Raw genomic sequence first — 24,802 nt, 5'->3', positions numbered from 1 at the left:
CGCTGACTGGCCTGCTCTGGCAAGCAGTGGGAGAAGCACTGTGGGTGCAGGCCCACAGTGTGCGGAGTGGCACTCTGGCAAAGTACCTTTTGGTGCTGAACGCTCTATGGCAGTCAGTGCAGGCGGAGCGTTGGATGCAAGGAGGAAGGGTCAGCATAAGATCGGGCTGGGAGACTTGTTTAGTCATGCAGTCTGTCTTCCTGTCAGTACACGAATGCTCTCCCTCTTTTGCATGTTACTGTGGGTCATTCTTAATATATTGAATTCTGCCAAGCATCTGTGCTAAGGCATACTTTAAAAAATGTGATCTGTGTTGCTATGACGCTAGTAGTGCAGTGATCTTGCAGATTAACACAACCCAAGAGATCTGTACACATTATTTTTCTAAAGATGGGGAGCAAGTGTCTGTAAAACTCTGTGTGTGTACGTGAAAGAGAGAGAGAGAGAGAGAGAGAGAGAGAGAGACTCTACTGCATTATTTGTGTGACTGTAGAACAGCCATTTTCAACCAGTGTGCCATGGCACATTGGTGTGCTGTGAAAGACCTCAGGTGTGCCATGGGAATTTGGGGGAAGGTCATTTATTAGTAGGACCATTGGGGGATGTGAGCCCCCTGCCAGCAGTGTGGTATGCCTTGTTAACTGTCCAAAAACTGATGGTGTGCCTTGACAATTTTCCACCTTGCCAGTGTGCTGTGAAATCAGAAAGGTTGAAAATCACTGCTGTAGAAGTTGCCTAGTGCAAACCAAAAGTGAAAAACCTAAGAAAATGAATCTTCTCCCAAGCAATGTGTGTTCTAAACAGGTGAAATGAAAGGCGATGCTGTCATTGGTCAGAACTCCACTTCAGAGTAAAACTGCTGCTGTTGCCACTATCCAGTTCTCCCTAATTCTCCCTAATGTCTTAATATGTAGTAAAACATATCCTTGTTCTACTAACAGAGTGCTATGCATGCATTTGAAGAGGTCAGTGATATGGAGAGTGGCAATGGAAAGACAGCATCACACCAGACACTGGAACTACGTATAAGCGTTGGAGACCACTGATGCAAGCACGGTCATTTTCAGAGGAAGCCTTGAGTGTATCTTCAACAGGCAGTTCCACCAACAAAATTTGGGTGGTGGTGATTACTGCATGTGGGAGAAAGACAGAAGAAAAGAGACAAGCGTAGGAAAAGATAGAAACAGATGGTAAAAAAAATAAAAGTGAATCCCATAATTCAAGCTGGGGCAAAAGATCTGAAATGTTGAAACTAACTGATGGAAAGTCACACAGTATATGATGTGGTTCTCAGTTGTGTTGTGCCTTTGGGCTTTGTTCTGTGTGCGTGGAAAAGTGGCTGCGTACAGAATACAGATCAGGGGGTATTTTTATATAAAGGAAAGTATTCCTCAAAAGGTGTAGTCACATCGTATCCATCCCCCTCATCTATCTTGCTGTTAAAGTAATTGAAAATACGTTTTCCTTACAAAATCAAGACAAGCTATGCAAGCAAGGAAATAAATCATCATGTACATAATTCTGACAGCACTGTTGCTGGGCTCTGATGCAGAGTCTGCATGGAGAATTTTTCAGGCTATAATTTTAATTGCCAGCTTTGCAAGACTCCACACTTCTCTTCTCCCAAATCCTCTTTTTCACACTTGTTTCCTCCATTTACTCGATGACGCCAACCCCTCTCTCACTGCTTTGTTCTCTGGACTTTGATTTTCTGAGTGGAATTCTCACAGAACTTAAATCTCAACCCCCTTAAAAATAATGGTATTTATTTATTCAGCATTGTGTTAGATTCAGCTCAAATCTATTCTGTGACACAGTATTTGAAATGCTGGTGAACTTCATCAAATTTGGGTTCTGAGAAAATGTGGAGGTTCAAAAAAAAAAAGTTCCTAAAATGCCCCAAATTCTTTTACTCTGGAGAGTTTCACAGGCATTATCTAGCAGTGTTGGCAACGGTCTGCAACTACAGAGAGAAACCCCTTCATGCCATAACTATATGAAGGCACACAGGATTGGGGTATAGTTTGTGGTACAGTTGCCAGCCTGAAAGCAAGCCCTTACAATTGTCTGTCTGGAATGTCATTTAACATTCAAATACTGTGATTTGCACCTGAACATTCAGTGCATTTTCTAAGCAAGATAATATTCAAACAACCTCAAACCAAGCTGTGGGTTTGATACCAGCCATGACATTATTCAATTTTCAGAATCAGAGAGGTTAAAGCTCACTGAACTATAAACAGTGGGAAACAGGAGTGTAATCCCAGGGTACATCTCTGCACAAACTGTAATTTAAATCACATTGCAGACTAAGCTGAAAAGGCAGCACCGTTCCCAGAGGGCCCAGGGAAAGCTGCAGCCACTGATTTGCCACACACACCTTCGCTGCCATTTTGCAACGGAAAATGAGTCTTTTACACCAATTCAAGACAACACATCAGCAATGAAGAATTGTAATTAAATGACCTCATACAAAACAAAAGTTTACAAGCTTTCAGACACTGGTGTTGCCAAAGACCACAATATACAGCATCAAACATTTCACAACTTATTACTGCAAGTTTCTATTCCATGTTCAGCATGCAATTGTTTAGTCATTAATCCTGATCCAGCAAAAGACAGAATGTGCTGCAAAAAAATGAGGGTGCACCCTGCAGATTCACACAGGCAGTTAGCAGGTACGTAGAGTCTGCATCAGAAGGTTGAATGAATATGCAGGGGGTGGGCCACAGCAAGTAGGATGACCCCAGCACACACTGCCCACCCATACTTTTTTCCCAACAACGCCATCTGCACAAGGGTCCTTACCCTTGTAAAAGTCATTTCTGAACATAGATTCTCCTGAGAATTTGTCACCATGCTTGCAATCTGGTGTTCACCCAGACCATATGTGTGCTGTCAACAGCATTGGAACAACAACATGTTCAACATTCCAATCCACAGTGCAGTTCTTACAGGAATATGCAACCCCAACCATTATCTTGAACTGTCTATTGTGGTTTTTCTCAAACCGTGGGTTGAGGCCCACTTGGTGGGTTGTAACTCAATTTTGGAGGGGCCCACAGAGCCTTCAATGAATACAGGGGTGTTGGAAAGATCAGATAACAGATTGCCTCAAGCCCTGAGGCTATTCAAAAATCAGAGAGCTGCTAACTGCCCTACAAACTCCTTTGGTTTGCCAGGTTGTGAAAAGATAGGGAGATAAATGTTTGAAGCCCAAATCCTAACCAACTTTTCCACACTGACACAACTGTGCCTATGGGAGATATGCTGCATCCTGCAGTTGGGTGGCAGTCACAGAGGCCTCAAGGTAAGGGGTGTTTGTTCCCAGACCTCGGAGCTGCATTGTCCTTATGTCAGTGCTGGAAAGTGGGTTAGGATTGCACCCTGAGTGTCCTTCTTTGGGTGCATTTTTTTCCAAGTCCATCCATGACAGGTAGTGGGGGCAGGTGAAGACACTGGGTCACAGAACAACACCCTTCCAGCTTTGAGACTGTTCACTGGGGTGCCTCATTACAAGAAATGGCTCCAATAGTATATGAAAATAAATAAATAACAATTATTTCTTTCTAGATCACTTTTTTTAAGTCTCGTAAAGTGAGGTGCGTTTCAATAAAAAGTCATTTTAAAAACGGGTCCTGGTGCCAAAAGGTTTGAGAACTTCTGACCTTTAGTATTGTTGTGTCTGATTCTGTCTGGCTCAGAGGCAGTTTGAATGTATTGGCTGCTGTTCTCCCTCAGCTTCCAAGCGTGCCTGTCATTACACACAAAAATGATTGCTTGCATTTTTGAAGGCCATTTTCCCTATCAAGAAGTCCGTCTACTCTATCGTTGGGGGCTACTTGCACATAATGTGCGCTCTTTTGTGCCAGCAACTGAAAACTCTGTCATGTTCTGTTCCATGCATTACACTGTCCATGTGGCCCAACTTAATATCCCTAAACCAAGCTCCACGTGTTGAATGAATATCCAGGTTTAAAATATGGACAACATAATGCCGTGAAAACCCTTTAAAGCTGATCAGAGGATCAGGAGGAGAAGTAGCTGGACGCTATTTACACCTTTAGGTTTTCATCCCATTTCTTGCAAGGTGTTGCCATGTGGGGAACTTCTTTCCGTTGCATGAATCAACCAAATATCATTGCGCAACATGAATGTATTGACAAATGAGTTTTGTTGGCTTGTTTCAACCGCAAAGCACAGCTGGGCATCACACAGGACACTGTCCCAAGCAAGCAGGGTTGAAATGAACAACAGCTGTGCAAAGAAGGACTGGTGCCCAGATTTCCAACAGGGACAGGAATACCCAAATACAGCTTTAAAGGCTTAAACAATGTCCAGCTATATTTAGAGGTGTTTGAAAATGGTGTTATTTACCTTACTCAGAAGTAAGCCCATTGTGTTTAGTAAGACTTAGACCAGTGGTTCTCACACATTTAGCACCGGGACCCACTTTTTAAAATGAGAATCTGTCAGGATCCACTAGAAGTGATGTCATGACTGGAAGTGACATCATCAAGCAGGAAATTTTTTTTTATAATCCTAGGCTGCAATCCTACCCACACTTACCCAGAAGTAAGTCCCATTGACTATCATTGTTAAAAGTATATACATAGTAGCCTGCTAAAAGTACAGATGTGTAACATTTCCCCAAATGCAGTCACATACCATGGTAGCATCAAGTCTAATATATAAAAAATAAAATATTGAAATGAATGGGGACCCACCTGAAATTGGCTCGTGACCCACCTAGTGGGTCCCAACCCACAGTTGGGAAACAGTGACAGACTGTAATCTTACTCACAGGAAACAAACACCTCTAGTTATATTATAACAAAATAAAAAGGTAAAATTGACCCACCAAAACAGTTACCTTCTCATCTTCCGCTGCAAAATTAATTGCCTACCTAATTACTTCAACATTTTTGAGCAGTTGAGGAATATGTTATTTCTAGTTAAATTCAACTGATCTTACTATACGAGAAGGGTCGTGGCTTGAGTCAATGGTTAGCCAGCCTGAACTCATGTTCCTGGGAGAAAGTCCCACTTAACTCTAGTTACAACTTAGTTCTCAGGAGAGAGATGCCTAGGATTGGGCTGGGAGAGGCAGCCACTTTCAATCACTATGCCACAGCATGATGGTATGTTGCAAATGTTCTACACGTGTGCCATGGAAGTTTGGGGGAGGCACATATATTAGCTGAACTGCTGGAGGAAGTGAGCCGCCAACTGGCAGTGTGCTGTGCCTTGTCAAATATTTCAAAAAAGGATAATGTGCCTTGACAATCTTAGCACCTTACATAAGAACATAAAAATATCCCTGCTGGAAAAGGCCAAGGCCCATCTAGTCCAGCTTCCTGCATCTCACAGCGGCCCACCAGGTGCCTTAGGGAGCATGCAAGACAACAAGCTCCTTGCATTCCGTTCCCAGTCCCTTGCATCTGGCATTCAGAGAGCCTATTTCTAAAACCAGGAGGTTGCACATACCTAGCAGGGCTTGTAACCTGTGATGGAGTTTTCCTCCAGAAATTTGTCCAATTCCCTTTAAAGGCATCTAGACCAGATGCCATCACCACATCCTGTGGCAAGTAGTTCCACAGACTATTTACACACTGGGTAAAGAAATATTTCCTTTTGTCTGTCCTAACTCTCCCAGCACTCGATGTCCCTGGTTCTGGTGTTGTGTGAGAGGGAAAAGAACATCCCTCTATCCACCCCCTGCATAATTTTGTATGCCTCCATCATATCCGCCCTCAGGTGCTTTTTTTCTAGACTGAAAAGCCCCAAACGCTGTAGCCTTTCCTCGTAAGGGAGGTACCCCAGCCTTGTCAGTGTGTCATGAGATGAAAAAGGTTGAAAATCACTGTTAGGCTAATTCAAATGTTTTAAATGTTGGTGGAATTTCTGTGTTTAATTTTTCTCTCTCTAACACTCCCTTCAGGAACCATTTTCATAGCACTGCATTGTCCCCAGTATAAGAGCCACGTCTTCATCCATCAGCTTTGTGCCTGACACTCCGGTGGTCAATTAGAATTAACTGGCTTCGTGTGGATGAACACTTCTAATCCATGCTCTCGCCCCCCCTTCCTTTCTGGCCCATGTGCCTCCAGCCGCATCACACTTAACCTTTGCCACAGTGCCTGAAAGAAAAATTTGCTCCGCTCCATTCATGCCTGGCTCTGTTTGGCAAACCACCCTCCAGAGTCGCGCTGGGCCTTTGTATTGAACACACTAATCTGATTGTCCTTCCACTCTACAAACTCCAGGTCAACAATCAGGCAGTTGCCAGAAACTAATTAATTTGCAAACAGGCCCCATTTTCACAGAGGGAGAGCTATTGAGAGCTGTGTCAGCCACGACGACCAGTCCGCCGTGACATGCATTGTTGTGGCATCCACTTTGCTCCGCGATTCTCTTTGCTGATTTTCATCACGCACACAGACTCAAATTATGCAGTCAACAGTAAATCTCTCAGTGCCCACCAGACTCTGAATGTGGTGGCCCCCAAAAGAGGAAATTGGTCTCAATGGGGCAAGTGCTGATTAAACCGTCACAGAAGTGGGGGGAGGGACTGAGTGACTTCATATATTTGAAGCGCAGTGACAGTATGCTGGACCCCCTCATGGTAAATTTTCTCCTACTGAAGATAGGAGATATTTTTAGACATTTCTACATTTCTAGACTGCAAAAGCCACCGAGGCAACTTACCATAATGAAGAAACAATCTTAAAAACAATTCCAAAAAAAACCAAAAATCACAAGAAAGACAACCAAGAGAGTGCAGAAAACCAAACCAGAGATAAAACTCAGAAAAACTGAAAGAAAAGCCAACTAGAATGGCAAAACATAAGTGACCATTTAGAAACAGGCAATGGGAGGTCCATCTGGACATTCGTGGTGAGTCAGCGCAGGGGGAGGTGTTATGCACTGTGGAGAGTGGAGGGAAGGTGGGTGCAGGGATGGGAGCAGGGTGGAAAGGGAGAGGAGATGGCTGCAGGCCTGACCACCAAATCCTAACCCCCTTTCCCCGCCTGGGAGACCCCACACAAGTCTCCTCAAATCTGCACCTGCTCAATAGCAGGCGCAGATTCGAGGAGACCCATCGGGGCTGCCTGGGTCTTACATGGAGAAAGGAAGTGTAAGATAGAGATATATCAAAGTGACAAGGCTGCCAATCCAGTGGACCTAGCAGTAAAGTATAGCCAGGCAGGAAACATTGGCCCAACCAGCTTGGCCCCCAGGATGCATTCCTTCTTCCCTTCCCTCACTAGGAAAACAGCAACACAAGAGCTTCTTTTGGCTTCTGTGATGCCATTCACTAGTCAAATCCGATTGGCTACGTGGCACCATGATATCATCACTTTCATTACAGAATTCCTGATTGGCTGGGATCATGCAGTGAAGAAAAAAAACCCTAAAAATATTGGTGAAGCAGCAGGTCATTGGAGCTGTGAAGAACGATGACCCCTTCAAAGCCCCCTTTCCACCCTGAAGCTATTCAAGCGCAAAAAGTTCAGCAGATGACTAATTGTGATCTCCTGCTGGGCCACATCCCTGAACTTTCCACACGAACCACCCATCCTACATTGTTACCAGATATAGACTTCCCACCAGAGATAAATGGCAACCAAACGGCAGAGATAAGGTGCAAATTGCCTTCCAGATCCTTGCTGGCCAAACCCAGCAAGGATACACAGATGCGATCCAGATTTAGCCATGCACTTGTGACACTCTTAATTACTTTCTTGGCCAGATCCTGACAAGCTCATTGTAGATCTGCCATTTGGAGGTTGCTGCATTTTGATTTTCTCCTTCATGTACTTTAATGTAATTTTTTTCCATTAAACACACCCATCCAAAACTAGGATCTGACATAACTCACCTAAAGGGTTAAACCCCCAAATGCAGATAAAATATTTCCTGGAATAACAAACAGCTTTTCAAAATTGATGCTTTTCTCTGTTCTTTCTGGACAAAATAGAGGCAGGTGATTTTGACATGAAAGGACAGGAAATGACATCAGTAATAAAAAAATTCCTCCCTTTCTGCACATTCTTCTGTGTGAAGTCTGCTATCAGCTGTTTCATGGGGAAGTGGCTTGTAGCTGACAAGTTCCTCCTGCGACTGTTACTTGGTAATGCACATTTCATTGTACCACTGCAAGCCTTATCGTGTGACCATTTGCAGGGGCACAAGAAGCTCCCACCATCTACCTAAGGAACTGCTATGCATGATACGCACACCAAAGGCACCATTTAAGGGGGTCTCAATGGCTCCTGTGCCACATATCTGAGTTATAAAATGGGCTTTAGTGGACTGGTACAAGGTCAGGAAAAAGTGACATCCTGGGCCATTGTGTGATGTGGGATGTAGGATGAAAATGTAAGTTAACAGAGAATTACAGAACTGGAAACCATCAAAGCTGACTTCATCCTCTCACTACCGTATTTTTTTAACATTCATTACTGTGGAGGCTGTACTCTAGAAAACATATTCAATTTCTATGCACATATATTTTAATATGGCCAGTACTGGGCAATGTATAATCAGCCCTGAAAGAAAGCAGCTGATAAGAAGAAGGTAAGAAAGTGGAGTACAGGCATCTCCAGAGGATCAAGACTGTGTTTCCCGTCCCAAAGGCTATGAAATTTAAGAGGGCACTTTCTTTTTTACTTGAATACCCGCTCAGCTTCTATCATACTCAGCTGCTTATGTCACCGTAACAATTACCAAGGACAATGTCTCTGGGGAAATGGGCATGGCTAGTCTCCAACTTAAAAAAAAAGTAAGCCATGAAAAGGATTCTAAAATAACATCATGAAGCTTTACTCAAGCTCATGGAGAACACGGATATTCCAAGTTAAGACAGAAAATCCCAAGACGTTAAATCTTTTCCACTTACATCTTTGAAAAGGGTGGACTTTAACAAACATTTATGATGCAGAAGGATTACATTTGTTTCCAATGCAGAATTTTGACAGGTCGATATTTTAGGTTAGGTCCTAAGGCATTATCCCAGGTTACATATTACAGCTGCCTTGCTGATGCTGAGAATCAGAGAATCACAGAATCATAGAGCTGGAAGGGACACAAAAGGTTATCTAGTCCACCCTCTGCCTGTGGCAGGAAATACTCCTACAGCATCTCCAACAGGTGCCAGTCAAGCCTCTGCCTGAAGATGTCCAGTGACGGAGAATCCATCCCCTCTCTCGGCAATCTGCTCCACTGCCGAATCACCCTGACCATCTAGAACTTCTTCCTGATGTTCAACCGGAATCTCCTCTGTTGCAGTTTGTACCCACTGGATCTAGTTCTACAACTTTTTTTTCTGTCCAACTTGGAGATGCCAGTAATTGAACCTGAGACCTTCCACATGCAAAGCATTCGCCCAGCCATTGAGTCACAGCGTTTTCCCAATGAGGTCTAGTCAGGTAACCACCATGCATGCGTACATTGAGTTCCCTGATGGAGGACAAATGTTCAAGCTGCAAGGACGAACTTCTTTTCCAAAAAGGTAACTGTGGTAAAAATTAAGATTTTTGTGTATGTGCGCAGGACAGGGCTGAGGTGTAGCTTTCCAGTCCTTGGAAGAAAAAACTGAATTTCTCAAGCAATCCTGGAAGGATCATGCTGGGAAACTTCCTGCATGGCCCAGCTTCTTCTACCAAGACTGCAGAGAGCATTGGGAAGGCACTGATTGATGTCCTGCATGATTGGAACATGCACCCTAAAAAGTGCCCAGAATGCTTTACAACGTGCTGGGCAGTGGTGGTTGTTGGTTGTTTAATTGTCACAGAATGGGCACCCTGAGCAGAGCAGTCTGAAAACCATTATTATACAAGCACAGAGCAGAAGGGTTTACCATCCCCAATTCACATAGCATGATCCCTGTATTTCTAGGGGGCTTCAAGCTCTGTCTGGATAACCTTCCCCTTCTGCCCACGGTCAGCCAGTTCCAATTTGCTTACCCTCTCAGTACTAATTTGGGAAGAGCAGTTCTCACATTCAGGACTGAAAGACTGAGAAGTGCATCCAAAGAAAGAGAGGGGAACACAGTTTCAGCAATGGGCTGTGGGGACAGTGACAATGACTGTGCTCTCCTGCAGTATAAATCCTCCTGACTCAGCTGTCAGCGTGTGAAGCTACAGCACAAAAGCAGCTTTTGAACGCATGACTGGGCCCTGCTTTGCTCAGGCAAAGTTATCCCTGGGATTAAGCAGTCCGAGTGAGATATTATTGGAGAAGATCCTATCTTTAGAGGGCTGTGGGGAAAACAAAACCTGCACCCTTTGGCACTTTTAATATTATCTGAAGTTCAGTTATCCCGACTAACATAAAAATAAAACCAGAGTATTGCTTTTGATCTGCTTCTCACCGATGGAAGCACACACACGTCCTAGGCTGTTCTCATGATGCTCACAGCGAGCAGAGCCATATGTTTGGCAGAGGTTCATAATTGTTATTTATATTGTGTTAGCGCCTACAGGGCGTCCAATCAGTGAGCCATTATGTCTGGCACAGGATGCCCAACTAATTAAAAGGCATTCCTACTTCTTCTTCTTTTTTTATAGCTTACTGAATGAGTCCAAAGCTAGAATGGAATTTCTTTGTAATAACGGGCCACAATTGTTCTTTGCAAACGGAGCTTTTGCATTTCTAGCATTGTCAGGACATTGCACACTGAGCACTTGACGGAAGACACATTTTAAAGCAAGGGAAATCTGCACAGTTGGAAGGGCAAATATCATGCCCAGAACGTCCTGAGACTTTGGAAACCGGGACCTCAAGATTGCAGGGATCAGAAACATTTAACAACATTTGCAGGAAAGCTGCCTGGAATCTGAAAGAGGACGTCTTAGGGAAAGGCACTGTGTGGGGTTGCATTAAACCATGGAAGAGAAAAATGCACTTCGGATGCCAGTTAGTTGTGGAAGGGCATAGGATGAGTGAAAGAAGGAAGAAGTTCTGTTCTGGCATGTGAGGACACCAGAGGCAGCCCCACACCAATTGCCACCTTGTCCAGGTGACCAGAGGTCTGTCAGATCTAACTCAGTTAAAACTACAGTCCACTAACAACCCACCGATCAGTGGCCTCCTGATTCCCATGAAGCTTAGCTGCCAGATCTCACTGGCCACCTTAGTCACCTGCAGCTCTGATAGCTGAGTTGCGCCAGGCGCTATACTCTAAGGCAGTGGTTCCTACAACTGGTTACAACTGGTGGCTCCTTGACCTATTGGGCCACTTACGGCAGCTCCCCATTAGGGCTACAATTCTATACATTGCATAGAGCGGGGGAGGGGGTTTGTGAGGCTTCTGTGGTTCCCCCGGCTGGTCTGGGGAGCCACAACTCACAGTTTGGGAACTGGTGCTCTAAGGCCGTGGTTCCTAAATTGTGCACCACAGTGCTTGAGGGTGCTATGGTGAACTTGCAGGGGCATCCTCTTCTTCCTGGCTCCTCTAGGTGCACCCATGAGAATTAGGAAGAACCGGCTGCCATGAAAGAAGGGCGCCATGACCACAGTAAGTTTGGGAACCACTGCTCCAAGGCTACAACCCAATGCACAATTACTTCCCAAAAAGCCGTACGTGGGGTTACTTTGGAGTAAACACACATAAGATTGGGCTACATAGCCATTATAATAGCCTTATGTTTATATTCTCTCTGCGTGTGCAACATGCAGTGTTTTGCCTGCGCCCATGTGCACTACAGCTGTTCAAACCTTACTGTCTGATCTGCCAATTCTATCCTTGAAGCTGACGCCACAATGAGGGGGGCTATTTGTGAAATAAGCTACAGTTCTGGCTGCCAGACCACTGTCCATAGAGTACTGTGCCCCCCATAGAGAAATTACCTAGTTCTATTCTAAAGCAAAACTGCACCTTATAATATAATTAAAAGCAACATATAAAAAGTGAGTCCTGTTTGTTTCCTGGATTTCTTGCCTTGATGTTCCTTGCTGGCACACACCGAGGGAGGGGAGCTGACACATCTCTTCTGAGGTCTTCTGGGAAAATGAAATGCTCTAATGCCAGATTTCCCCTGGGGGCTGGGGATAAGACTAGGCCCTCAGTTTGGCTGTACTTGTCGTAAGAGGCGACTAAACAGCCACCAGGTAGATGGGACTCCCTAGTGTGGGAAGGCAGTTCATCTGAGAAAAGGAAAACTCTGATCCCAAACCTCCACTGCCTTGTGGCTACATCCAGTTATGGAAAAGGCTTCAGGAGTCAACCTCGAGGCAAAATCCGGAGCCTGAGTCCCTGAGGCAGTTCATGGCTGAACACAGTCACGCTCTGGCAACTCCTGCGACGCCGCTGGAACCAACCATATTGGCCTCTGCCTTTCCATTGGACCATTTCAGCGACATGGAGAGGGGGGATTTGCTGCATGGGTAACAGTCTATCCTCCATACCTACTTTACTCAGGCTTTGCGCACTGGAGAGGACACTCTGTTCCAGAACCACCATTCAGAGTGTGACACCATAGTCTTCCGAGACTGAAGGATGCCAACAACGAATGCCAGATTAAAGTTCTTCAGCCATTGACAGAACAAAGCGGAGCAGACTTACCGTTGAGCCAGCGGGAGTCATGCTGCTCCGTCCTGATTGGGTGGTGATGTCCCAGCGTACGGAAAATGGCAAAGTCTCTGCCCATGAAGTCCGCAGCAGTTCCCGAGTACAGTTCGCCATCTGTAAAATTGCATGTCATGGTCCTGAGAGTCAGTCAGAGGGTGAATGAATAGACCAGCCCTTACAATTTTTTACAAAGAAGCAAACAGGATTTTCTTTGCCATGACATAAACTCGTGTATACTATTGTTGTTGCTAAGAATATTGAAAGTTGTTTGAATGAGCTAAAGGCTGCTGCATCTTTGCCTGTTATCCAAACAATCCCTTGCTTGGCTCTGCCTTTTCCGGGATTTTTTTTGAGTTTGGGGTTTTAGTTTCATTTTTCTTCTGTTGCTGTTGCTTGAACTGATTCCCTGATTTATATTGAAATTATTTTTGGAGCGTGTCAGCCAACTTGGTCACCTCTTGTTAGAAGGCAAGGGGGGGGGGAGATAGAAATGTTTTCAATAAAAATGAATAAATTTGTTTTAGCGACAGCCTTTTCAGAGGTGGACCTTTCTTATGAAGAGAGAGTCCTGGAGACTTATGACATATTTGAGACATCTGGTGTCATCTGGCTGGTCTAGTGGTTCAGGACTTAGATCTGGAAGATCTAGATTCAAATCACAACGAAGCTTTCTGGGTGACCTTGAGCCAGTCACGACCTACCAGCCTCCCCTACCTCACACGGTTGTTTCAGAGCAAAAGGAGCAGAGGAACCAGCACACCACCCTGAGCGCCTTGGAGAAAGGGAGATAGAAAAAATGTGAAAAATGAATCTGGATGCAGCCAAACATCTAGATGGATCATGCACTTGCTAAAGCAGCATCGTTTGTCACAGATGCAAATTCTGCTGCCATGGCTGCTTACAGGATGACTATATGCAAAAGAGGATTGGGCTGCTACACTTTCCATACAGCCCAATCCTGCTCCGGACCAGCCCAGAGAATGCAGTGGCCTGGGTGCAGCATGAGCTGCTGGTTATGGGCCAGCCAGAGACCAGGCAGCAACTAAGTAATAAGCAAAAAATGTTGCCTACCCTGCCAGTGCATTGTACCCAATGGGTCTACTTTGATCCGTTCCAGCTGTTTGGCTGGTGTAAACCGAAGCTGGTCTAAGGGGGCATATCAAGCCTGGGCAGGGGCACAGGATATTAGCACAATTACTGCTACCAATATCCGTCTGTAGCCTGCCCTCAATGTGCCCCCAGCAGGTCCTAATCCCTGCCCCAATCTTCCCCAGAACAACCTGGAATGCCCCCACCACAGAATCCCCTGCTCTGGCAGGGGATTTGGAGGTCACAGGCACATGCCCATGGCTGCCAGAACAACTGGCCCCAGCCTGTGCACCATCATAGCGGCTGCTGCACCAGCGGCGTTGGCCTTGTGTTGATGGGACACGACTCGGCACAAGGCCAGAGAGGACTGGGCCGATAGCTGTGTTGAAAAGAGCATCTGAGACAAAGGGAGAACCTTTCTTACCCTTGCAGAACAGGCCGCACCTGCTGAAAGTTCTTCTACACAGCCATTAAAGAGGCTTTCAGAGGTATAGTTAGGCCTGCGACTTCGGGGTAACCATGCATTTTACTTGCACAAGGTCTCAGGCTCGGTGACTAGCTTTTCTGCTGAAAAAGGTGCCAGGAGACAGAGCTAGAAAGATCTAAACCTGAGACCAGTTAGAGAAGACAACATTGAGCAACAATATTAAGGATCTAGCTAAGAAGAGTTTCGAGACAACGACTTTGCCACACAAGTTGAAAATTGACAAGATCAAAGAACCAGCTTCAAAGACACCCTGATTCTTGAGTGTCCCTGGCGCAAGCCAAAGTTACTAATTTGTATACTATAAGTTTGTAGGTACTCTGGATTTAGGATGTTGGCAGCACATCTTGTGGAAGTGAACCCTTGTAAAATTTCTCTAATGCCCGTCTTTTGTTCATCATTTCACTCGTACCTATTATGTCATTCTCCATATTTAAAAAAACAGCAAGTTGTGAAAAAGTCAAGCCCAGTGCAGAAGAAACGTCCAGGCACAAGTGCTCTGGAGCACATACAAACTCTGACATGACATCTACAGACCTCCATCACCTGGAAGGTCAGAGAAAGCCCTGTGTGTGCGTGGCTTTGTTCCCAGGGCTGCAATCCTATGCACACATTCCTCATTGAACACAATGGGACTTACTTCTAAGTAGACACAACTAGGTTGTGCTGTAATCCAGTCAGGACTGGGTCCCTATGATGACAGAGAATATCCATAGGGGAAGGCTGTTGCAAAGATCTGATGCCAATGCAACAGACCAGGAGCTACAAAGAACAGGTGAGGAGCAGGATAAGAAGCAGATTTGGTACTGGGCAGCAGTGGAAACCGGGAGGGGAATCATCTGGCAAAGCTCATACGTGACTTCCTCAGAACAAACTGCTCAGATTGAGGAACTGAAGCCTCCTGAAGGGCCCTGACATTTTTAATTGAACTATTCCACCTGCAGGAGTTTAACAAGGAAGATGGACTGTGATTGACTTCTCACAAACACTGCAGTCTAGGGTTCAAGGATTGGCATGCATGATATACAGGTCCAGCCTTGTTATACACGGATTTGACTCAACAGCAACGGCCCCTGCAAATCAGAAGGAATGTGCTGATCCCTGGAGAAGGGGAAAAATGCACCCCTTTAAAATCACAGTTTAAAAAACGGCTTTTTACTGTTGCAGAGAAACAGTCATGCAAGTGATTACAGGTATAACCGAAGTATCCACAGATTTTTCTATCTCAAAGTGATGAGAAGGGCCCTTTAAATTAAAGGAAAACAGTCATTTAATAATGCCAGAGAGGGCAGCCAGCTGACAATCCATCAATCATTCTCTGCAGGCTTCACTCCTCTCTTCCCCCTAAGCACGTGAAAGAAGGCTAAATGGCAGCAATTATCACCTTCTCCATTCTTTCCCCCTTGCTGGGGCTCCTGGTGAAGGGAGGGATTGCTGCCTCCTAGTGAAGCCTAAGCTCCTGCAGAGAGTTTGATTGTGTGCATTACAAAGGTCATCAAGGCTGTTTTTAAACCACCGGAGCAAAGAAACTTTGTTTTTTAAATTGATTTGCCACAGTGTGTTTTTTGCCATCCACATGAGTTCTTGGAACGGAACCCTTGCGAATAAGGAGACTCACAGCCCAATCCTATCCAACTTTCCAGCACCGGTGCAACCACAATGCAGCCCCGGAGTAAGGAAACAAATGTTCCCATGCCTCAAGGAGGCCTCTGTGACTGCATCCCCAACATAGGTGGCAGTGCATACCCCATAGACACAGCAGCACCGGCACTGGAAAACTGGATAGGATTGGGCCCTCAACCTGTACAGAAATCATTATGACTGTACACAACCTCTGGGTTTTAGGGTAGCCTCTCTCTGAATGCCAGCTGCAAGGGAGTGGCGACAGGACATAGGCATCCTGTGTGCTCCCAGAGGCACTTGATGGGTCTGTGAGATGCAGGAATCTGGACTAGCTGGGCCTTGACCTGCTCTTCATTCTGACCGAGGGTTCCTACTGGAAGATTTGGAGAGCCTGCCATGATTATCTTTGCCCAGAACTTGTCTGCCAGGTACGGCAACTGGAGACATGACAATGCATCTCTGTCTGACGTGGGGAACTGACTCCCACACAACAGCAACTATGCTCACCAGAAGCCTTTTATTTTCCTTTTGCATTAGGCTGCCCAAGGAGCTTTGAATCGGGATGTTTGCCTTTTGGAACATAAATCATTGAATGAATTGACTGTTCATTAAAATGCAGGTATTCAATTTGTCATGGTCCTGGTGAATGCCCTGAACAGAATTTAATATGGCCCTGTTGGAAACAAGCTGATTAGTTCCAAGCCCCGCTCATATTTTCCATGCCAATTTCAGGATGTCAGTTCCACGGCCGGGCAGCCATGTCCGATCATGCCTGTTGGGTAAGATGAGCTGCCTTCTCTTGAAAGGCTGAAAGTGGAACGTTTCCAATTGAACCTGCAAGGGCTAGAGGCATCGGGAAAGTCAGGAAGGGAGAAAACAGGATAGTGGAAATATGTGGAATGGAGAGAAGATTAAAGCAATGAGACCTCTTGCACCCAGCAGGAGGTATAATCAAAATGGAGTGAAAGAGAACAGCACATTAATTACCTATTTATCATTTTTCTGTCTCATCTGCCACTTGCTATTTTTAAAGCGAGAGACAATCACTTAATTATAGCCCTTATTATGTGCTGCGCTTGAGAAAATGCCTTTGATGCTGCGGTTAGCCTTTACTTAACTTTACCCCCATTTGCTTGTCAGTCTCTCCCAAGAGACTTAGGATAAATCAATATGAATCCAGAGGTAGACAAGAAGCCTGCTTTTATTTCAGAGTTGTCAAAAGAGGGGAAAAGGTCACCCAGAAAAAGAGATGCCAGAAGCCCAGCTGAGTAATAAGAAAAGAAACGTCTGCATGTATGTCATGACTTAATCGGCTTTTAAATCATAGGGAATTTTTTATACTAGGAAAACATGAGTCATTATTACTGGGGTGACCTGAGTGTGGAGGGTTCATGTACCGCAAGGACCCCAGGAGTTCTCTGAATACACAGGGATATGGTTATCGCTCCCCTTCCCATTTCCCTCCCCTTCCCACTGCCAGGGAAGTGTAGCCAGCCCAGCGCCTGGGTGGAAGAGTGAGTGAGCCCATGCTGTTGCCTCACCAGTGCAATATTGCACAGGCATAACTGGCAACTGTTTACTTATGTGTATGGGAGACAGGAAAAAGGATGGGGGGCTACGCAGGTGAAATTGCAACCTGCATTCAGGCCTGAGGAGAGCGGGCAGGAAGGCAGCATCCTCGGGGCCTGGGCTTCCAGGAAGCCCCAGTAAACAGACTATGCAGTAAAACAAATTTATTACAAAAGAAATGTGGGTATTGCAATCTCAGCCTGTCCAGGTCTGCATTTCCACTACAGCCTTAATCCACTTTCAGTGCCCTTCTGTTACTCCCAATGCATCCTGGAGACAGTAGTTTGTTAACGGTAGCTCTAAGAACTCTTAGATTTCTTAACAAAGTACAATCCCCCCAGAAAGCATGGAGGGAATAGAAGTGCATTGGAAGTGGAATGGATGATGGCCGGATCCCAAAGGATCTCCTCTATGGAGAACTCGTGCAAGGAAAGCGCCCTACGGGTAGACCACAGCTGCGATACAAGGACATCTGCAAGAGGGATCTGAAGGCCTTAGGAGTGGACCTCAGCAAGTGGGAAACCCTGGCCTCTGAGCGGCCCGCTTGGGGGCAGGCTGTGCAACATGGCCTTTCCCAGTTTGAAGAGACACTTGGCCAACAGTCTGAGGCTAAGAGGCAAAGAAGGAAGGCCCATAGCCAGGGAGACAGGCCAGGGACAGACTGCACTTGCTCCCAGTGTGGAAGGAATTGTCACTCCCAAATCGGCCTTTTCAGCCACACTAGACGCTGTTCCAGAACCACCTTTCAGAGCGCGATACCATAGTCTTTTGAGACTGTAGGTTGCCAACTACTGGAAGTGGATTAAAGCTGTAATGGAAATGCAGCCCAGGTCTTCTTCTCCATGAGCACCAATGTGTATTAGTATACATGGCCAGGCAAGTTTCTTTCACCTGGGCTTTGTTTCAAAGTAATGAGGGAGATAGCAAAAGCCAGTCCTTGGATGCCTCTGTGCTACTGGAAGAAGCAAAAGCAAGTGAGGAGGACTTTGCTGAGGTAGAAGAAAGGAAACACATGAATGGGGATTCTGAAAGAGCTGGCAGAGTTCCCGTTCATTTCTGTGGGGCTTGAACAGGGGCATCCCATACTAAGATGCCCTAAAAAGATGACAGGATGCAGTCTCAGCCCTACTCATTCCTAAGTAGGTTTCTATTACAGAAGGCAATTGTGGCATGTCAAAGTTCTGTTCATGTTCTTTGCCCTTAAAACCAATTCCAGGACTGTCCCTGGATTGCCAAAGAAACATGGGTTACAGGTTTCTTTGGCAAGTGGAAGCACATGACTTGCATGATCCCTGTTGTTTGAACAGCCCATCAATATCGAGTGGCCACAAAACGGTGGCTCAAAGCAGCTCCTAACCCAGCAGCTTCCTCAACACACAGCAGTGACCGTCATCTGAAGGGAGCCACTCTTGGCAGAGGAATGAAAACCAGCTGCAGGTGGGTTTGAGGAAGAAGCATTCGGGACAGCGTCAGAATCACTCCACAGTTACAGAGTGTTTTTGGACATGGTTCTTTGTTAGGAATGTTTGGCAGGAAGGCACAGTGCACTTCTCATGTATCTTTAACATTTATAGAGCACAAATGAGCAGGAATTCCTGGCTTCTCGTGGTTTGAAAAATGCTAAAGCCCTTCTTCCATTTTTTTTGCTGTGCTGCCCAAATTCAGAACCCGTTGGAGACACGGAGACATTATCATTGTCGGCTTGGGAACTTCTGTGAACTGAAATTGTCTGTGAATGTTGCTTCAGAACTGCCCTGTAACACTTTTATTCCACATCTGGCGATTGGCACTTTTTTAACTTTAGCTAGAGGGGATGCAAAGCACTAAGTTTTGCAGGGAGCCTTAGTTCAAAGTCCAAGCAGCCCGCCCCTCACCCTCCCCTTCTGAGCCATTCCAGGTGGTGGGAGCAAAACAGAGGGCCTGAGTAGCAGATAACATACGCGTGGAAACTGTGAAGCCACTAGAGGTGGATAATGTCTGCCCAAGGTCCCCTTTGCCTATTACATGAAGCACTAAAAGCCAACTATGAAGCAGATGTACATATGGCTGGCAGTGAGAGATGCTCAAGTTCTCTCCTACAGCTCAGAAGTGATCTGATCTGTTCTCCAAAAACTTAAGAAAAAAATGGATTATTCCACAAACCAATTCAAGAGTTGATAGCTCTTTTCCTCCAAGAGAAAGTAGGTCAAGTACACCTAAATATTTTAAATAAATATCACTATCAACCGACTCTGAGCTATTTTTAGCTTAAGTTAAAAATATGGGGGGGGGGAATGGATAACATTAAAAATATGGGGGGAGTATATAAAAAAACCCTAAAAGGTTTTTAATGCTTTTGAGATCCTAGACAGGCCAAGAGAGTCTCCTCACACCCTATAAACAGAAAGGTTGTGCATAACATGTCTAACCAAATTCTGGGGGGAGGGGGGAACTATTGAAATTACTAATTATTAGTAGGTTTTTTTGGATTGGGGATAAGAGCTTTATTAAAAGGTTTGTAGCCACTCCAAGCTCCTCTTTTCAGACCAGTGATAGTAAGATATTTTGACTGTCCAAGTACATTCTCTAAGATTTCTTGGCAAGGTAATGCATGTTATAACTGCACTCAGCTCCCAGGAGTATCTGAAAGACAGTCTTTTCCTGTCTCAAAGATACCTTTGCAAGTTTAATTTACTTAGACAGACAACATCCAGGATTGCAGAAGCTTCTATTCCTAAGGTTTAAAGAGACTCTTAGTTTGTCCAGGGTGGTGGCATAGCTTGAGGGGGGGCGGCGCACTCAAAACTGACAGGGAGCCTCAGCAGGGTGGACAAACGGCCCCTCCCTTTGGAGCCATTCCCGGCAGGGGGAGCAAAACAGAGCTGTACGGCACCCCTCATACTTTTAACTTAAGCTGAGTTAAAGGGAGCCTTAACTTAACAGGGTGGGCAAGCTTGTGTGAAATCAAAGCAAACCCAAAGGAAACAAAATCATTGTATTAGCACAAATCTGAATGAAACAGAAATGTGAGAAGCTCTTTTGACTGTGTCTGGCTCCCTGCCATGAGGGTCCCATAACTGGGACTTGTCGTCCTCCTCCTCTTGGCTGAGTATTAAAGCAAACAGGACAGCCCATCCCTTTGGAGAAGCAGCATCAGAAATTACAGTAGCTCCGGGCATTAAATGAAACAGCAGCTTTTCCAGGCTTATTCTCTTTTGTTTTGAGCAAATACAGGGTGCAAGTCACAGCAAGGCAAATAGTTTTATTGTTATTTTTAAAAACTGTCACCTAAAGGTACCTTCTGCTGATCCCTTGAACTTCCCAGTGCAGCAGAGCTAGACGCTGCTCCATGAATGAGGCTTTTAAAAGCATCAAGGGCTTCCTTCCTTCCTTCCTTACATGCTTCAGAAATTAATGCTGAAATAGCTTTCATCTACTGAAGAACATTTGGAGGAGGGGTCAGGATTTCTTTTCTAAAATGTCTTCTTGATTCTCAAGTAACATTTTGAAACACTGGCTGGTAGTATATTCACATTTAAATGTTCACTTTTTTGCTGCTCTGTCACAACTACAAATCTCTAGTAAGGGTGAGCAAAAATTTTGTCACAAGAGACCCCAATACAGGCTGGGATGCAGGCAACTATGCAGTTAGTTCTAAGTGCCAAGGACTCCAGTTTAATGGTCAGTGGGCCCCGATGTCAGATAGCAAGCAGTGGCAGGACCACTGCATCCTGGACATTGCACCCAGCACTCTTACCTGAAAATGAGAGGGTCCCAGATGTGCCTGCATCAACAGGAGGAGCCGTGAAGCATTCTCCTATTGGTCAGGAGAGTGGAAGGAGGAGGAGCTGTCAGGTCTGCTGTGGGATTTGCCAGTAGCGGCAGCCCCTGTTTCCCTACCCTGTCCCCATCAATGAATGAAAGTGGGAAGGTGGGGTTCTGAGGCTGGGAGGAGGAGGAGCTGCCCCCACTGCAAATTCCCCCTCATTCACCAATGTGAGGGTGGAAGGAGTTAACATAAGAACATAAGAACAGCCCCACTGGATCAGGCCATAGGCCCATCTAGTCCAGCTTCCTGTATCTCACAGTGGCCCACCAAATGCCACAGGGAGCACACCTGATAACAAGGGACCTGCAAGGCCTCCTGGGAATTGTAGTTAAGAACATAAGAACAGCCCCACTGGATCAGGCCACAGGCCCATCTAGTCCAGCTTCCTGTATCTCACAGCGGCCCACCAAATGCCCCAGCGAGCACACCTGATAACAAGAGACCTGCAAGACCTCCTGGGAATTGTAGTTAAGAACATAAGAACAGCCCCACTGGATCAGGCCAAAGGCCCATCTAGTCCAGCTTCCTGTATCTCACAGCGGCCCACCAAATGCCCCAGGGAGCACACCAGATAGCAAGAGACCTGCAAGGCCTCCTGGGAATTGTAGTTAAGAACATAAGAACATCCCCACTGGATCAGGCCATAGGCCCATCTAGTCCAGCTTCCTGTATCTCACAGCGGCCCACCAAATGCCCCAGGGAGCACACCAGATAGCAAGAGACCTGCAAGGCCTCCTGGGAATTGTAGTTTAAGAACATAAGAACAGCCCCACTGGATCAGGCCAGAGACCCATCTAGTCCAGCTTCCTGTCTCTCACAGCGGCCCAGCAAATGCCCCAGGGAGCACACCAGATAACAAGAGACCTGCAAGGCTTCCTGGGAATTGTAGTTAAGAACATAAGAAGAGCCCCACTGGATCAGGCCATAGGCCCATCCAGTCCAGCTTCCTGTATCTCACAGCGGCCCAGCAAATGCCCCAGGGAGCACACTGTTGTGACACCCATCACCCATTGCCACCAGTATACTGGAGAGCAGTGAGGTGCAGGGAGGTCAGTGGTTGGGGAGGCACTTACTAGGCAAGCCACAAGGCATTCTGGGACACTATTTGGAAGCTACAAGGCATTCTTCGGTGCTATCCTGCCATAATCAGAGTGGAGGCTACGTTTGTTGCCGGCATGGTGTCTGTTACTATACAGGGAGAGACCTTGTACACTACATAGGGAGAAACCTGTGCTGCAGCGACAAACTTGGCCTCCCCTCCAGTTGTGCAATCCCTCGGAAACCAGGTGGAGCGTGGAGTGCTGGAGACTATTTTCACTGGAGAATGACAGGTGAGGCTCAAGGTCTGCATGTTTCTCTTCTCCTGCAAATCACCCGGCCCTGATGATGATTCGGAGTGGAGGGGTGGCTGCACAAAGTTTGCAAATGTGACTTGTTCACAATAAGTGCAGTTCCTGTCTTTGTCACAATGAGAAAATCTGAAGTTGGATTGAAGATGAAACTCAGTGTAGTTGGCAACATCTGCCTTTCAGACAAATTTTAGATAGTCATCTTACAACAGACTTACATGGATTCCCTTCAACTTCTCACATGAAGCTCTAGTCAGGTTTAGCAGCAAGTCTCAGAGCCTGGCATCATCATCTCTATCCATGAATTCAGATTCCAAGTTTAATGCCCATGGCTGAAAATTCCCAATTTTGCACATCCCTCACCAGAAATTATGTGTGATTAATTATGTGTGGGATTAAGGCTTTCTGGGCTTGCAATGCAGCTGAATAAACCTACATCCCATCTCTTCCTGGGAATGCTGTAAAATTAGGAAGCAAGACCTCCAATTCAGATCAGGAAAGGGAAGAAACAGGTGACTATAGATAACATCCATTTTCGATGACAATACATACCTATCAAAAGAGAAGCTGTCAGCAGCCTGGGGTCATAGGGACTCTTTCCTCGGCCATTTTCCAAATGAGAATCTTCCAGCTTAAAAATATTGTCCTGTTGAAGAGGAATCAAATACTTTAACCAAGCAATTATGCCACTGGAGGCAGTTTATTACTTCAATAATGAGTAATAACTATTTCACCCCACAGTATTTCATTCCAAATGTTGTTTTATTATTTTGTTATTAATAATATCGGTTTGTTTGTTTTTTGACGGAGGTTATCATGGATCACAATGTCAAGTGTACCATTGCACCAATCCACCCATATGTCTTGGCTATGCTATGCTATGCTATGCTATGACAACTGAAAATGGGGGAGGAGGTGACTGGGGAATAGGTGGGGAAACTGCCACAAAAAGAGCAGTTGTCTAAGTGTGTGGCCATGGACAACTGGTAGTTGCTTAGGTTGACATTTAAATGCCCAGAATTCCTGTTTTGCTTTCAGTTTATCCATGTCATTAGTAGAAAATCCCCTTACCCTAAGGAAAGCCTCTGCAGCAAATGTTCCCTTACCCAGAGGAGACCTCCACAACTGCCCTCCCAATGTATCCACTTCAGCACCACTAAATCGGGGGGGCGGGTTGTATAATTGGGTTCTTAGACTGTGGACCCTGTGAGCTCTGCCAGATCCAGAGCCCCTTGTCAGGCCTCGTGGCCTGACACGAGGTGTCACTTGATTTAGGGCTGGCTAAATAGCCGACAAAGAGTTGAGAAGCCCCATTGCGGAGCCATTTCCCTTACCTGGGGGAAAGGGATTAATGTCCCCTTCTCCTGAGGAGCTGTCATGGCTGCCTGGTACACTCAGGATACCAGGGCAGTCATTTGGGTGCCGCGGCAGCCCTGCGCGCTGGGCAGCTCAGGATTGGGCTGCCCAACCAGAAAGTCTTCCAAAGATAATATAGTGCAATGGTTCCCAAACTGGTGGGTACCGCAAAAACAGAAGTAGCTGCTGATCAGAGATAAGGATAGTTTACACAAGCCTGAGAGGACATTGGAGGGGCTGCAAGCCGCCAGGATCCTGTAGGAGGCCACCTCTGCCCCCAGGGTAGAGGGGTAGTGGCAGTGTTCCGAACCATTGATATAATGAATGATTTACTCAATTCAAAATAACAACAACAATTCAAAAGTGATAAAGGAACCCACTCATTGCTTTTTTTTATGATGGTTTCATGCTTGAGGGAAGAGGAAGCTAGAACAAGTCAGGGAACAATAGAATAAAACCACAGAACCACAAAAAATATTATTTCAGAAGTGTCCAAGAATTTGCAGGTATACATATATATTTAAATATCAACTAGTGTGCCATGCCACAAACTGCTTTCAAAATTTCTCCTCTCAATTTCAAAGAAGGTTCGCCATGTGGTATGATCGGATCATGGTGGTGGTTTGAGAAACACAGTCAAGACTCTCTTTCATGCATAGAACTAGTTACACAGTTTCTTGGATCCAAGCCAAATACTCGTCGTCGTCCCCCAAACCAAATATGGGAGCAGTGGGGACAAGAACCTGACAAGAAGAGCTGATGAATGGAATCGCCTCTGGGCTAGGGTGTTGGACGTCCCAGGAAGTCACAGAAATGAAATGCTTGATTAGTTCGGTACCTTGTTAGATTTTTATTAAACTTGTCAAATTCTTAGGATGAAATGCTTAACTTTCTGAGATCTACACAACTCAGAACTTGGACACTGTTTAACGGACAGTTTAGTTATAAAA

At 45.6% G+C, this 24,802-nt stretch overlaps 1 protein-coding gene across 1 annotated transcript in view; it reads right to left on the bottom strand.

The window, feature by feature from the left end:
- SEMA3A (semaphorin 3A) overlaps positions 1 to 24,802 on the bottom strand; it is a 126,421-nt gene that overhangs the window by 44,716 nt on the left and 56,903 nt on the right. The window contains exons 4-5 of the mRNA XM_066634656.1: positions 23,049 to 23,142; positions 12,569 to 12,688 (exon numbers count right to left, since the gene is read on the bottom strand). Of these exons, the coding sequence (XP_066490753.1) occupies positions 12,569 to 12,688; positions 23,049 to 23,142 (214 nt within the window). The remainder of the gene's footprint in view (positions 1 to 12,568; positions 12,689 to 23,048; positions 23,143 to 24,802) is intronic.

Source organism: Tiliqua scincoides, chromosome 7 (genome assembly GCF_035046505.1).
Source record: "Tiliqua scincoides isolate rTilSci1 chromosome 7, rTilSci1.hap2, whole genome shotgun sequence".
NCBI classification, from domain to species: Eukaryota; Metazoa; Chordata; class Lepidosauria; order Squamata; family Scincidae; genus Tiliqua; species Tiliqua scincoides.
This window is presented reverse-complemented; position numbering and strand designations above follow the sequence as displayed.